This window comes from Octopus bimaculoides, chromosome 5 (assembly GCF_046866305.1).
Source record: "Octopus bimaculoides isolate indiv1 chromosome 5, ASM4686630v1, whole genome shotgun sequence".
Taxonomy (NCBI): domain Eukaryota; kingdom Metazoa; phylum Mollusca; class Cephalopoda; order Octopoda; family Octopodidae; genus Octopus; species Octopus bimaculoides.
The window spans coordinates 79,557,351-79,573,997 of NC_142932.1; the positions used below are offsets into that span (position 1 = coordinate 79,557,351).

At 36.0% G+C, this 16,647-nt stretch overlaps 1 protein-coding gene across 1 annotated transcript in view; it reads left to right on the forward strand.

Moving 5' to 3' along the window:
- The window catches only part of LOC106870975 (PAX-interacting protein 1), a 51,715-nt gene that overhangs the window by 11,574 nt on the left and 23,494 nt on the right, over nucleotides 1–16,647 (forward strand). The window contains exons 3-10 of the mRNA XM_089352500.1: nucleotides 1,414–1,457; nucleotides 2,605–2,665; nucleotides 6,248–6,361; nucleotides 7,634–8,674; nucleotides 9,616–9,739; nucleotides 11,926–12,017; nucleotides 12,978–13,073; nucleotides 13,932–14,066. Of these exons, the coding sequence (XP_089208626.1) occupies nucleotides 1,414–1,457; nucleotides 2,605–2,665; nucleotides 6,248–6,361; nucleotides 7,634–8,674; nucleotides 9,616–9,739; nucleotides 11,926–12,017; nucleotides 12,978–13,073; nucleotides 13,932–14,066 (1,707 nt within the window). The remainder of the gene's footprint in view (nucleotides 1–1,413; nucleotides 1,458–2,604; nucleotides 2,666–6,247; nucleotides 6,362–7,633; nucleotides 8,675–9,615; nucleotides 9,740–11,925; nucleotides 12,018–12,977; nucleotides 13,074–13,931; nucleotides 14,067–16,647) is intronic.

The window sequence follows — 16,647 nt, forward strand, 5'->3', positions numbered from 1 at the left end:
CTGGGCAAAAAGACTTTTTCACCAAGAATAGGTTTCCTCACAGCTTATGTCTACCAAATTCACTCACAAGGCAGTGTTAGCCCTAGGTTATAGTAGCAGACACTTGCCCAAAGTGCCATGCAGTGGGACTGACCTCCTTCTTATCACACAGCCATGATTCATCTGTATATTGCTATGAATACCATATCTTAATTACATGTACTAGCAGAAAGACTGCTCTCAGGGCAGTTTTCTGCTAGCCCCTTGATAATATTTTCATAATATTTTCATATTTGATTCCCATTTCTAATAATTTTCATATTTTATGTCTAATTATTTCTTTGTATGATAGTGCTCACTTGCTTAGTAAATATTACTTTCATTATTTTATCACAGTCATAATCTCTCTTTTTTTAAACAAACATCACGGTTGTCCAACAACAACAGGGGGGAAAGCAGTTTGTCAAGTTTTACTGTCACCTGAAAGCAACATAAAGATTTCAATTCAGCAGCCCATCTGTAAGCTTTGTGTGTGTGAGAGAGAGAGAGAGACATCATTGCAAACAGTGGATGAAATAAACATGAAATGAAAAAAATCGTATAAATCGTATTGATGTGTATGTGTGTAACTGTTGAAGTTGTGTTTGGGAACTGTGAATAAGGTGCAAGTTTCGAGTTCATGTCGGTGACTTTTTGTTTTTTCTCCTCCTTGTCTTCTAATAGTAATTACCCAACTTTCTAGATTCTTCTCACAGCTATCCCGTGTTCAAAATTTATATGGGTATTTAAAAAAATTTTCATTCAATAAATAATGTTTTTACACTAATAGTGAATTAAAACTAAAAAGAGAAAATGAGAGACTTTGCAAATGAAAATGGAATACTCCACAGTGAATGCAATGAATATTTAAATATGTGATGAATTGGATGCAATGAATATTTAAATTTGTGAGAATTGGAGTTTAAAAAATTCAATAAACTTGAGAAATCAAAATTATAGGAAATTTCTTAGAACATGAATTTATAAAAATATTTCCAGACAGTCTCAATCCTTTAATAATTCCTTTCTTTTAGTAATTGTTACTTACCTAATTAATAAACAGCTTTTTCCATTATAGTATAGATGTTATACCTAATGCAAGGCTTTTCATTAAAGTCAATAACTGTATTTCGTTTTTGTATTTGGTTTGCAAGATTCTTTATGTGAATTTGTGTATTGAAGTATATTTTATTGTGTCTGGAGAGAGTCATTCTCTTTTAGTGCCTTGTTAATTTAACATACTCACCGGTCTAGTGGAAATCAGACTGGTGAGTGTGTTAAATTAATAAGGAACTGAAAGAGAATGACTCTCTCCAGACTCAATAATTGTATTTTTGCTATTTTGCTTTTTTTTCATATTTTTGCTATTGTTGATGTTGATATTTTGTTTTACAGAGCAGCTGGGTTCTTTTGTCTGTGAAAGCAGGAAAACAATTAGCGTATCCTTTATATCAAATACTAAATTATTAATTTCATATTTTATTAGTCATTTGTGAAAATAAATCCTTCAATTAAATCACAAATTAACTTAAAAGTGTAAGTTGATTAAATGACTAAAATAGGCTTGCAATATAAGTTTATACTTTTTCCTTGCTGTTTTTTTATTTTGTTTTGTTTATATTACTACAATAAAGGTTATCATGTTTTATTATTTTTAATTAATAGATTCTTCTTTTAATTGTACACATTTTCATTTTTTATTGTTTTTTAGGTTAGAAAATAAAAGCTATGAGATGTTTGATGAAATTACCAGTTTTAAAATATTTTAATTCAGTTTGTTTTTGGTTAATCTAAATCAGTTGTCATTAAACAGATTTATTGTATAGAGTTGACTGAGACATTTTACTAATGTTGTCAGTGCAGGTCACCTCTGATTAAACATGCTGTATGACCAAATACGTTCTGTTTTTGATGCACACATAATATATCTAGGACTGCATTATTAAATGTGTCCTTCCTTTTGTAAAATGGCAGGGTGTGATTTGAGAGAGATTTAGTTGCTATTTCTGTCAAGTTGAACAACTGCAATGGGAACTCTCTTTGTGAAAATCTCAATTATATTTTGGTCCTTAAAATATAGGTTATCCTCTCTGAAGATAACCTTACTAGTTGTGATTTCTTCCTCACCCCCACCACCTCCGAACAGTTTCTGAAAGCTTGCAAAAATGTCATGGGTGTTTCCTTTGTCTGGGTAAATGAATTTACTAATCAACTGCATCAAAAACAGAAGCCAGCCACACTTAATGATCACAGATGTCAGATGCAAATATCATCAGACAGTTGCAATTCCAGTAGCAGACACCATGTATGCAAGAACCAGATATCTCCACCTTGCTATTTATGCCATCCCAGGCGGGTTCTGGCATGATTACATTGTGATTAAGTTCGTCTATGGACAGTGGAATGCATGGCCAAACCAATAGAAGCACTATTTTTAAACCAGAGTTGTTGGTAGGGAATCAGTCCAATAGCAAAGAAACTTTGTGAAATTTTTCTGTAGATACTTTTGTTGTTGGATAATGAAAGCCATTTATTGGTACAGTAGCGATGTGAAATATTTTTATTCCTCAACTAAGCTCCTCTTAGTAAAGACAGGTTTGCTCCTGAAGACCTTGTTTTCTCTGGTATTGTTGCCTGCTTTTCACAGGTGAGATACAAATGTTTAAACTGTTACTGAATTTTCTCAATGATAATTTCATCTTTTGTGTAGTTGTTTATGTTTTCATCAATCTCTTCTCAAACCATCTTTAAACCCCATATTTCTACAAATACACAGGTTCTTTGGCCCAGTTTGAACTTAAGAGCCTTTATTTCTAATGTAGGAAACTTGGTCATAAAAAATAATTTCATCAAGAACTAACTAATGTCCTGTGACTCCTAACAGTTATGATAATAATAAGAATAATGATGATGATGATGATGATGGTAGTAGTGGTGGTAGCAGTACACAACAAGGGACTATGCAATCAATTCCATGTAGCCACAACTGAAGTTGCTGGAAAACATGGGTGGGACTGGCTGAAGAAAGGAGCAATGAAAAAAGAGACTGAGAGCACCATACTGGCAGTGCAAAACCAAACTTTGATCACAAATTTGAGGGTCAACCTGGGGAATGAGCAAGTGTCTCCACTGTGCTGCATTTGTAACAGAGTGGATGAAACCATTGCCCATATCAAGAACAAATGCCCTAGACTTGCCCAAAACCATTACAAGTTGTGGTGACACAATGAAGTAGCAAAAGTACTACATTGGAAACTATGTGAAAAGTGGGGTCTAGAGAGAGGCAAGACTTCCGAGCACAAACCACAGAGAGTGGCAGTGTCGGAGACCTGCAAAATCCTGTGGGATTTCCCAATCTAAACAGACCAGGTGCCAGAGCGCAACAGGCCAGACCTAGTGGTGTTGGACAAAGTGAACTGTATATGTTATATAATTGATGTTGCATGCCCCTGTGATACATGAATAGTCAAGAAGGAAGATGAAAAATAGACATATACAATCCTCTTAAGTATGAAATAACCCAGCTATGGAAAATAAAGACGGTGAAGATAGTGCCAGTTATTGTTGGGTCCTCAGAACAATATCAGAAGGCATCAAGAAGAATATATAGGAAATTGAAGTAGAGTGCCCAATAGAGCTATTCCAAAAGGTTAGTCTCCTTGGTATCACCAGAATAATCAGGAAAGTATAAGATAGTTGTAAAGAACAGAAAGCATAGTACCATAGGCTGTATGTTGCAAGACTCCAGAGTTAAAAATAATAATAAATTATTTCAAATTTTGAAGGAGGGGTAAATTGATTACATCCACCCCAATGCTAAACTGGTACTTATTTAATTGACCACAAAAGGATAGAAGGCAAAGTTGACCATGGCAGAATTTGAACTCAGAACATAAAGATGGATGAAATGCTGCTAAGCATTTTGCTTGGTGTGCAAACATTTCTGCCAGCTCTCTGCCTTATCAGCAATAATAATAGATGACCAATACATTTACTGAACTTTGTGTAAAAACTTCAGAGCTGGACATGCAAAAAGCTTGTATGAACACCAGTGTATACGAGTAGTTGAAAGTAATGGCATTACAATCCTTTGAGACTTTACAGTATGTAATGACCACATAATTAAAGCTAACACTGAGATATTATTGTTACAGACAACCAAAAAACAAGACCTGCCTTCAGCCACTTTCTTCCAGTCATTTCATCATGTTGAACTGTTAATCCCTACACATTTTTTTCTCTCTGTCTTTTTCATCCTCTCTCTATTTTTTTTCTTCTCATTCCTTTCTGATGAAGAGTGTAAGCTCAAAACATCAAAGATTTTCCATTTTTCCCAAGCATCAAACTAATACACCTGCTTGTTGTTCCCTCACCTGCCTTCATCTTTTGTTTTCTGTAAATTCACACTATATACTCTTTTACTCGTTTATTTGTTTCAGTCATTTGACTGCGGCCATGCTGATATAGACACTTCGTTTTTATATTTGATTTGCAAGATTCTGTATGTGAATTCATGTGTTGAAGCGTATTTTGTTGTGTCTGGGGAGAGTTATTCTGTTTTAATGCCTTATTAATTAACACACTTAGCTGTCAACAACTATTGAAGAGGTTGCAGGAAGCATTGAAAATTTTAGGGGGAAAAAAAAAAAGTAAATGAGTGGAAATCAAACCGGTGAGTGTGTTAATTAATAAGACATTAAAACGTGTGTATATATATATATATATATATATATATATATATATATATATATATATATACACCATCTGACAAAAATGTACCTGCCAAGGAGGATAAGGTAAACTTGTCGAGTATAAAGACCTTGAAATTGAAATAAGCAGGATGTAGCACCTGAAGACAGAAGCAATACCAGTTGTGATTGGAGCACAAAGGGTCATAAATATAAAAATAAAACAATCAGTGGTTTCCTTAAGAAAAATCTTGAGAAAAACTTATTGTATTCATATATGAAATCCCCCAAAAAGTACTGAGCAATATGATTTTTTGGGGGGGATATAAAACCCAATGGGACCAGAAGCTGTGTTGAACAATAGCATTACAACGCCTGTCCTAAGTCATTGCTTTGTAGATATTTATCTAGCTTATATCAAAGAAATAATAATAATAATAATAATAATAATAATAATTCTTTCTAATTTGGACACAAGGCCAGCACTTTTGAAGGGAGGGGGAAGTTAATTATAATGATCCTGAAAGTTGACCATAGTGGCATTTGAACTCAAGAGCACAAAGAAAATGTCATTAAGCATTTTGTTAAGCGTGGTGACAAATCCACCAGCTTACTGTCCTAATAATAATAATGATGACGATGATGATGATAGTTGTTTCTAATTTAGGCTATGTAGAAATGTTGAGGGCAGGAGTTGGTGCTGGGGTTAATAAAATAAAATTGCAATCAAGTGCTGGAGTTGATTTTAGTGCCTAACCACCTGCCCAACAAATTTCTTGCCTTAGAAACTACCACTACCACCACTATGAGCAGAACCTGTATAAATTTTACTCTTTATAAATGTTGATTTCTATTTTGATGTAGAAATTTATAGAACTTAGTAACAGTATTTCATTATGTTAAACATTTTGATTATGTCTTCAGTTTATCTTAGTATGTGTAGAAGTCAGACGTAACCTTTCTACTGTAGGTATAAGGCCTAAAATTTTCTGGGAGAGGGCTAGTCGATTATATCGACCCCAGTCTTTGACTGGTACTTATTGACTCCAAAAGGATGAAAGGTAAAGTTGACCTCGGCAGAACTTGTACTCAAAATGTAAAGCTGGACAAAATACTGCCAAGTATTTCATCCAGCTTGCTACCCTCCTGATGATAATAATAATTTCAAATTTTGCGACAAGGCCAGCAAGTACTTATTTTATTGACCCCAAAAGGATGAAAGACTAAGTCGACCTCAACGAAATTTGAACCCAGAATGTAAAGATGGATGAAATACTGCTAAGCATTTTGCCTGGCATGCTAGCATTTCTGCCAGCTCAATAATAATAATAATAATAATAGTAATAATAATAATGCTTTTTCTATTAAACACTAAGGTTTTACGAAACAATTTCAAGGTCATTGTAATATGATTTGCTGCAGGGTTACCTGAAAGCATGTAAACAGTAAAATAACAAAAAACAAAGAAGCATAATTATAATGATGATTTATGAGAAAGGAGGTTCATTGGACCAATGGAAATTCTTCATATAATTTTGTAGGTTGGTGAAGAAGACATGAAAGAAATCTGGCCAGCTGTTGTATACAACGGAGGATATATTCAGCGTAAATTAGATAATCGGTGCACACATCTGATAACACCAGCTACTGCTGGGGTAAGTAAAAACTATTCATTTATTTATTGTTCAAATTATATATTTTACTTCAGAACAAATCTCTCCTATTGTTGTTAAGCAGGGACCAATTCCACCTCAGCCTGATGGATGCTTACTAGTGGTAATTATATAATCCATGGCTAGCTGTTCATGGTTGGGTTGTCAGCAATTAAACTGCGTCTCCTACTGGGCTTTCCCCAATGATTAGGGTGTAAGTTGGTGAGTAAATGAATGCCACCAGGATTACCAAGCCCAGTGAAATGCTTGATGGGAAGTTGCGCCAATATTTAAGCCTTTGGTATCCAGATTACTCTGAAATGTAATGCATTTTTATTCACAATGGTTTGAATTAATTGTGCACTATTTTGTGGCTTTGAGATTTTGATGACGTGATTGTTTATTTTCAGAATGACATTGTAGAGTAGGTGCCAGAAGCCAGGTTTGTTGAATTTGAACATAAAATAAGTCAGATATTTTGGCCGGTTATGGCCGGTTTGAATGTTATGGAGTTAATTTAGTTTCAACTCAAAAGACCAAGTTCAAGATTAGTGAAAAATGTGGGTAATAATAATGATCATACTTGTTTACAACCATCACCTGATGTCTAGACATGAGTGAGAGAAACCCCCTTTGGTCATGACTGACCATGGGATTGCACCTAGAAAGTTACCCTTCCAGGCACAAGTCTGGGCAAGGTTGTTTTATAGAAGACCAGCAGTCGCCCATGCATACCGGCCTCCCCTCTCCACACCACGAGCATTATCCAAGGGAAAGGCAAAGGTCGATACAGCTTGGCACCTGTGACGTCGCAACTCATTTCTACAGCTGAGTGAACTGGAGTAATGTGAAATAAAGTGTCTTGCTCAAGAATACAACACGCAGCATGGTCCAGGATTTGAACTCACAACCTCACAATCGTAATCTCGATGCTCTAACCGCTGAGCCATGCGCCTTCACAGACAAGAGTACATGCAGATATATACAACAGGCTTCTTTCAGTTTCCATCTACCAAATCCATTCACAAGGTTTGGTTGACTTGAGGCTATAGTAGAAGACACTTGCCCAAGGTGCCACACAGTTGGACTGAACCCAAAACCACTTCGTTGGGAAGCAAGTTATTAACTATACTACCAGACCTGCATTTATTGTCATGTATGCATATATATGTTGGTATTCCACTTAACATTTACTGTATGTGATTTCATCTTTTTCTTTTTATTCATTTATTAATTTTTAATTATTCTGTTTCTCTGTTTTTGTTATTACTTCAGGTGAAATATGACACAGCCATGAAATATCCCAGTAAAATTAAAATTGTCAGCCCAGACTGGATTACAGATTCACTGTCAAAGCAGGCCAAACAAGATGAAGTCATCTATCACCCTCGACTTCTTGTCTACCCAAAGCCTGAACCTCCACCTCCTCCTCCCCCGCCGCCGCCACCCCCACCCGTTATCCCCGATCATCCAGAACATACAGATACTATACCAACTGTGGTTACACCTCCTTTGCATTCACCTATGCCCCATCTTGGGCCACAGCAGCAGCAACACACGCCATCGATGCCTGCACATTTCTTTGAAGAGAAGTCAACAGCACAACAGCAGTTGCAGCGCCTACAACAGCAGCATCAGTTACAACAACAACTGCATTTGCAGCAACAACAATCACATTTACAGCAGCAACAACAACAACAACAACAGCAGCAGCAGTTATTGTTGCAGCAGTCTGGATCTGTTCCTCTTACTCATGCTCTAACACGAACAGAACCTTCCACAGCGAAATCAACAGGCAGCCAGCGCCAAACCATTGCTCAGATTCTTAGCCAAGAGAATCAGAAAGAACTGCTGGCATCTTTAGTGCCCAAGAACATTGCTACCGCAAGTAATAATAAAAGTCCTACCGGTGCAGTTCCTACTGTAACACCTAGCACCAGTGCAAGCACACCTACTGCAAACACGAGCACTAGCTGGGATTCTACTGCTCAAGCAACCAAATTGAATGGGTCCCGTCCTGGGACACCGTCTGCAAAGTTGGCTCTAGCCAGAATGGTAAATAGTCGCCTGCAAGCAGGTGCCAACCATCATAGAGCAGTTACACCAAACAACCGACCTGTTGCTGGACAGACAATAGCAACGAAACTCACTGGTTCTGTTGAAAGTGCGAACAATATTCAATCGGTCCCCTGCAGTACTGTCACAAGCCCCATTCTGTCCACTGCTATGCCATCTACCTGTAGGAAGACGCTACAAAACATAACAAATAGCATTGATACACAGCCATCTGTATCACCAAGACCAAGCATGAGTAAAGTAAGTCCCACCATGTTTTTTGCTAATTTCCATTTTGTTCTTTGTAGAGATATGTCTTCTATGTCAGATAATTAACAAATTTTCTCTCAAGATGTGATGGAACTTTATTTTAAGTTAACTTTCCTAAAATAAAAATTATGGTAGGGGGGTTGCTTTTAGTCCTTCCACAGAAAGTCTCTCTGGTGTTAGTGGCTTGGTAGATTGTAGTCACAGAACCATAAAAAAAATTATGTCAAAAGGAAATAAAACATGGATTTTACTGTTACTACATATGTCAGGTGATGAGAAATTGTGACAGGAACTAGAACTACAAGATGGGATGAGACCTGTCTGAACCATGTTAGCATGAAGAAAAATGGATGTAAAAATGATGATAGGGCTTCTCTCCATCACATAAGAGTTGCATTCTTGAAAATCTTGTCCAGCATGTAATTTGATGCGGTATGATTGCAGAACATTTTTAACAGCTATGTCGCTTGAGAAATTAGAAAAAAATAATCCAAAGTCTCAGATCATTATCATAACTCCCCTCACAGTTACCATCAGCTTATCTTCATCTTTGTAATTCTGAGTCACCTTGATTTTATAAAAAAACATTCTCTATTATATTGATCCTTCTTTGCTCAATATAATAAAGAATTTTATACAAGTAGTAGGCATTGAAGTATTTTCTTTATTGTACAATCTAGACTGGTGCTGTAAAACTTATTTATCATTCCATCTTTGAATGAAGCACAGCAATGCCCATGTTGGACATTTTTATTCAAAGGTTTGTAGTCTCAAACTCAAAACTTAATCATAGCACTTTAACCTGGTCTAACTGCTGTAGTTTTCTGTTAAGTGATTTAGCTGTATCTCAATGAAGATTCATAAATTGGATCTGCTCAACCTGTTATGTTTGTGTCTATACATTCTTGGAATGTTACTTGTTTTTATTTCAGATAAGCCAAATGTTAGGGCTGAATGTTCTACCTCGTATGCCATCCTATGGTACCCCACAAGTGGCTCAAACTAACCAAGCTTCTGCTACTCCCCAGTATTGGGGTCATGACCCAGGAGATAAGAGTGAGTGTCTATTAACTTCATTTTCTAATATTAATGATGATGACCAGCATCATCGAAAGTTGATGGTGAGTATTCTTTTATTTTTGTACTGGTTTCTGTCATTAAACTATGGCCATATGCATGTGTGTGTGTGTGTGTGTTGTACACATACACACATGGCGGGATGTGCATGTGCAGGATTGAGTGTGAGTGCTTATGTTCTGTGTCTTTACATAAAATGTTTTAACAAAAGCCAAAATATAGAAAAGTATAAAAACAAAATGAGTAACTAAAGTTTTTGTTTTATCTTCATTAGTTAGTCTAAGAAGCAGGTGGAGGCGCAATGGCCCAGTAGTTAGGGCAGCGGACTCGCGGTCATAGGATCGCGGTTTCGATTCCCAGACTGGGCGTTGTGAGTGTTTATTGAGCGGAAACACCTAAAGCTCCACGAGGCTCCGGCAGGGGATGGTGGCAGACCCTGCTGTACTCTTTCACCACAACTTTCTCTCACTCTTACTTCCTGTTTCTGTTGTGCCTGTAATTCAAAGGGTCAGCCTTGTCACACTGTGTCATGCTGAATATCCCCGAGAACTATGTTAAGGGTACATGTGTCTGTGGAGTGCTCAGCCACTTGCACGTTAATTTCACGAGCAGGCTGTTCTGTTGATCGGATCAACTAGAACCCTTGATATCGTAAGCGACGGAGTGCCAACAATAAGAAAGCAAGAAAACGAAATAATGCTCTTGAGTGGAAACAGTTTAAGCAATAATAAATTTCACTTGAAAGCTAGCAGCAATTGAAAACATGACTGAAAAAGTGAAGAGTTTTTAGACAAATGTAATTATACAAGTTCAGTATAAGCCTAGTAGGTATGAGTAAGGAGGAGGGATGATACACTATGAGAAATTATGAAAACAGAAAAGATGGCTCCGTCATTTGAGTTTAGAGGCCAAGCATAACTGGAGATCAAATCTTACTAAAAAAATATTTCACAATCACGAAAAGCGAGAGACATAAATTGTTCAGAACTAACTTTTGTAAAAAGCAGTTCTGCTCATTAATTGGCCCTAGACTAGTCAAAGACATTTGCCAATAGTGCCAAGCTGTGAGATAGAACTCAAGACCACGTTGTTATAAAGCAGACTCTATCCACACAAACGTCTGCATCTACATGCTTGTGTGTGCACATACACACAGTCTCTTATGCACACAAGCATGGCTGTGTGGTTAAGAAGTTCGTTTCTTAGCCATGTGGTTTCAGGTTCAGTCCCACTGCACAGGGCCTTAAGGAAAGTATTTCTTACTGTAACTCTACAATAACTAAAACCTTGGTAGACAGAAACTTTAAAAAAAAACTATCATATACTTGCAGTTCGTGTGTGTTTGTGGGTGTTTATATCTATGTTCTATGAAAGTTGCTCTGAGCATCTGTGTTGTTGTTACTTCTGTCAACAAATCATCTGCGCGCTTCGTCCTCTTAATAATTAACTTGAGAAATGAAATAGTGAAGGATTAGCAATGTGAACAATATCTGGCTGTATAACAATACCTTGATAATATATTCATCTAAACCAGTGGTTCTCAACTTTATGTATTGGTATTTATTGCAAGAAATAGTGAGGTTTCTTTCTCTAACATTTTAGTGAATGTGTGAAAAGCAAAATAGGAATTTTGAAAGGAGTTTCCATAAAACTAGTTTTGAAACATCAAATGGTTATAGGGGTCCACCATAGTAAAATAGTACTATATCTAAGGAGTGAAACCGCCCGGGTTTTTGATGTGTTGTCTATTCTGTATTTGATGTAATTCGTTCTTAGTGCTTGCTCTTGAGCAGGACAGATTAGAGCCTCTGTTTCCGGTTTTAAATCACTTTTAGTCATCCATAGCCATCTTTTTTTGTCTGTCTGTCTTATCTTCAACATCCCCATGAAATTGTCCATGCATTCTTTTCTTTATCCACCTATTTTCAGTTTCATTCATTCTCAAGTGCTTGTACAGTGCCTTATCTTTGCAATCTTCCATCCTACACAAGCCTGACCGCCATCATCATCATCATCATCATCATCTTCTTCTTCTTCTTCTTCTTCTTCTTCTTCTTCTTCTTCTTCTTCTTCTTCTTCTTCTTCTTCTTCTAACTACTACTACTACTACTACTACTACTACTACTACTACTTGTTTTAATTTTCTTTTATTTGTTTATTTTCAGTTACTGCAGACCTCCCTTTGTTAGGATGTGTGTTTTATATCACAGATTATCATAAGATACTAGGATCTGAACCAGTTGGAATTTGGAAACAAGTAATATTTTACTTCCTAAATTTTTGTTTTTCTGTTTACATAAGCACAAGCTTATTTTCTGTTGTGTGCACAGACGACAAATTGCAGGATGGGGCTTGTCTGACCTATGCCAGTATGGAAAAATGGCTGTAAAACAATGTTGGGTATGATAATATATGTAGTTCCTACGATATGAAAGTCACAAGGCACATCATCATCATCATCATCATCATCATCATTATCACCATGATGATGACGATGTTGTTCTCCTCCTTCAACAATAATTTAGCATCCATTTTTGAAGCTAGTATGTGTTAGACAGTTTGACTGGAACTGGTAAGCCGGAGAGCTACACCAGGCCCCAGTTGTCAGTTTTGGCTTGGTTTATATGGCTGGATGCCCTTCCTAATGCCAACTACTCCATAGAGTGTACTGGCTGTCTTTTATGTGTCACTTGCAGAAGTACCTTTAACATGTCAGTGACACAGGTGCCTTACACGTGTCACTGGCATGGGAGCCCTTTCATGTGTCACCGGAACTGGCCATGACTATAGTTTTACTTAGCTTGACGTGTCTTCTTAAGCACAGCAAATTGCCAAAAGTCTCTGCCACCTGTAATCGCCTCTGTGAGGCTTAACATCCAAAAATAATATTTCACCACCTCATCCAGGTCTGAATTGAAGCATTTATTCACTGAGAGTGCTCTATAACTAATTAAAAGTTAGTAGGGGCTATGATCAGTGTCTGTAGGAAATAAATAAATGGGAAAATATATCACATGTCTACATTCATAGCACATGAAGAAAAGTAAATGATTTGCTCATAGTCAATCGACCGATGCTTTTAAACTGGAGTAGTTGGGTTCTGTGCATGCTATCCATTCTGTGAGAAATCATCACATTTATTTATTTAACACATCCATTCATTGTATCTCGTATAATTCCCATGTAATTTATGTACATTTTATTTTCTATTTTTCAGATTATTGAACAACGTGGTGGCCAAGTTGACAATTCCTACTCCAATCGTATTACTCATGTTTTATGTGCCAGTCAGCAGAGTGATGTTTTCCATTTGGTAAGTTGCATTAGAGTATTTTTATTTGTGTTGCTTAAAATATCACTTTTATGTTTCAGTATTTTTAAGTCCACTATTTCAAAATTGTTATTAATTACTATACAAGTCCATGTATAATATGCTAACTTGTGTAATAGGCCATTTTGATTTGGGGGCCTAAATTGTCTTTAGGAAAAAGACCCATATTACAGTATAATATGCCATGTTACACAACTGCTATAAGAGTTGATAATTTATTAGAATCCAATATACTAGATTTTAATATTTTATTTTATAAAAAATACATTGATAGGTGCAGGTGTGGCTAGGGGCACAGGTGTGACTGTGTGGTTAGAAGTTTGCTTCCTTCTCAGCCACATGGTTCTGGGTTCAATTGCACTGCGTGGCACCTGAATGCAAATATCTTCTGCTATAGTTCCAGGCCAGCAAAAGCTTTGTAAGTGAACTTGGTAGACAGAAACTGAAAGAAGCCCGTTGTGTGTGTGTGTGTATGTGTGTGAGAAAGAGATTGTCTCCTTGCCTTGACATTGTGTGATAGTTGGAAACGAATGTCTCCACCATGCAAGCTGTATCCTTCATTTCCAATTTTCTATGAAAACATGTCTGGTCATGAAAAATATTACTGCACCTGGAAACAGGTTAGAGTTGGCAGCAGGAAGAGCATTCAGCTGTAGAAAATCAGCTTCATCAAAATTCTGACCCATACAAACTTGGAAAAGTGGACATTTCAATGATGATATTAATGTATAATAAAATTTAATCTAAACAGTTAATAAAACTTAATTAAATTATTTTTGTTTTTTTCCTCTGTTCACTGTCTTAATGAATATATATATTTATTGTCCCATTTATTGATAGGCTCTCCGAGATCAGAAGAGGGTTGTAACTGCATACTGGTTAAATGATGTTTTAGTTAAAAAGAAAATGTTCCCTCCTTGTCAAGTGATGCATTTACCTATCATTTATGGTGATAAGAAACCTTGCAGTAACCAAGTAAGTGGCTTCTGTGATCCCACTTTACATTTTGTTGTTGATATGTTTGTTGTTATTTTATTACTGATGTGAGATCCTTAACGCTTTGGCATTTACATTACTCTATCAAATATAATGCTCATTCTTTTCACATTGATTTGAATTAACCATGTATTATCTCATAGCTTTGGAATTTTGATAAGATGAACCCTTCACTTTTAGAATGACATTGTAGGGTTGGTGTGAGAGGCCAAATCTAGCAGGTTTGAACATAATACAGGTAGAATATTTTGGCTGGATGTGACCAGTTTAAATGCTAAAGGGTTAATTACATTTTTTAGCAATATATTACAAGTTGTCTCTGTCATCACTCTCTTTGACCACATGCGTTGTTATTTGTTCTAAATGAACTGTAGTATGTTGTACTGATATCATTGAGTTGTATGTTTTGGCTTTTTATGTTCTTTGTGAATCAGTAACTGTGTATGTGCATGTCTTTTGATCTGATGCAATTTGTTGTGCTATTTGTGAGGAGTGTGTGTTGTGCTATTTTTTTTTCTTTTTAGGCAATGTGCTATTTTATTTTAGAGCTGTGTGAGTCATGTGTTAAATTCTGGAGTTTCATTCCAAAATTTCGCCCAATTGTGGATTTGAAAGCAACACTGTTAACTTACAAAACAAAATACTTAACTCTTGTTAGTTCATTCCATCTGGCCACACAATAGCTATTACAGGGTATTCTACAGTTGATTAATTAATGAAATGTTATCCAACCTATGCTAGCATGGGTTGGACAACAGCATCTCATTAATTAATTTCAGTAGTGAGACATGGAGCAGTGATCCTTTGGCTAGAAAGTCAGTACCCCTATCAACTAACACCAGTTGCTGCTTTCTGTACAGGGCAACTATACAGAACTTCAATTCTCAAAACAAACAAAACTGTCTAAGGAATATGTTTTTTTTTCCTCATCCATCTCTTGACATTTGTTAAATCTTTTTTACTTAAGCATGGATTGGAACATTCTATTAAATTGTTTGATTATATATTTTACAACAGAATGCTGGGAAATGAGAGATAGCAATGTTTACTACACATTTTCAGTTAAAGTTTATTTTTAAAAATTTTATTAGAATTTATATTAAAAGCTTAGTCAGTGGGAAAAAGGAAGTAAGTTATCTTTGGAGAGTGGCCCAAATGCTTGCAGCATACTAGATTTCACTAAAAGCCCCTTACAGGTCGGTTTGCGGTATTAAACCTGGCTGCGAATGAAGTCTACCATCCAAGAACAGGAATGCCCCAGCTGGCGTTCATACTGTTTCTGTCTACCAAATTTCACCCACAAGATTTTGGTTGACGTGAGGTTATGATTGAAAGCAATTAACCAGAATCTGAAACCATCCAGTTGCAAAGTGAATTTCTTCACTACATAGCTATGCCTATGCCCATAAAGTCATGATTTCAAATTACTAATTGCTTGAAGTTGTACTTAAATATATTTAATTTCAAATGATATTTATTAGCAACAGAGGCAGTATTAATACCGAGAGATAATATTTACTCCCACTTAAATGTGGATGTTCTGTTAGAACAGACTGTACTGCAGTGGATGCCATGAGAAAAACTCTCATATAGGTTTTTAGTGCACCAAACGCCTATATGAGTGTTTCTCTCATGGCATCCACTGCAGTAAAGTTGGTTCTCACAAAACATTCACGTTTAAGTGGGAATTAGTTTTAAATGACATTGATAAAAATTTGAAGTAATTGTAGTTTAAAACCCTAATTCTAAAAGCAAAGCACATTGCTTCGTGTACCCTTTTTTTTTAAGTGAACCTTACTGAAAAATAAAGATATCTTTACTTTCAGCATCATATCAAAGCTGCTAACATTAGGAATAACACTCCATTGTTTAACAGTTGTTCTGGTTTTCTTTTCAAGCAAATATTTAGATCTGCAGTCCCACCCAGTATAAGTTATTAAAAAAATATCTTGCTAATATTATAATAACTAAAAAAAATTAACTTATTTTAATGATAACCTGACCACTTGTTCCTGTTTTAAACAGTTTCATCTTTGTTTATTGCTAGTGCCATATCTGACATCCTTTTCATTCATTCATGCTTATATTAATGTGCTCTGACTGGGATTGGCCTCTCAAAGCTTTAATTTGATGCAGATGTTCAATGCTTTTGACCCAAATCCTCTTTATTTATAGAATAGTAGCCTGTATGAAATGAAGGTTTGTGAATTCAGTGCCTACAAGAGCTTAAGTATCAGATCATCCCATAAGTTCTGTCCGAATTTTGAATAAAGAAAACAAGTGATCAAATGCTATATTTAATTGAAATTTAATCATCAGTGTATTTTCCATGATTATCTATGACTTCCTTCCATCTATTTACAAGCTTTTTAATCCCATCAATGTAAAACTCTTTTGGTTTCAAAGCGAAGAACTCTGAAATGTCAGTTTCGACCTCCTGGTTTGCGAAAGTTATGTCCCCCAAATGATTCTGTAAACTACGAAACAAATGGTAGTCTGAAGGAGCAAGGTCGGGAGAATAAGTTGAATGAAGAATTTTTTCCCAACCAAGCTCTTCGAT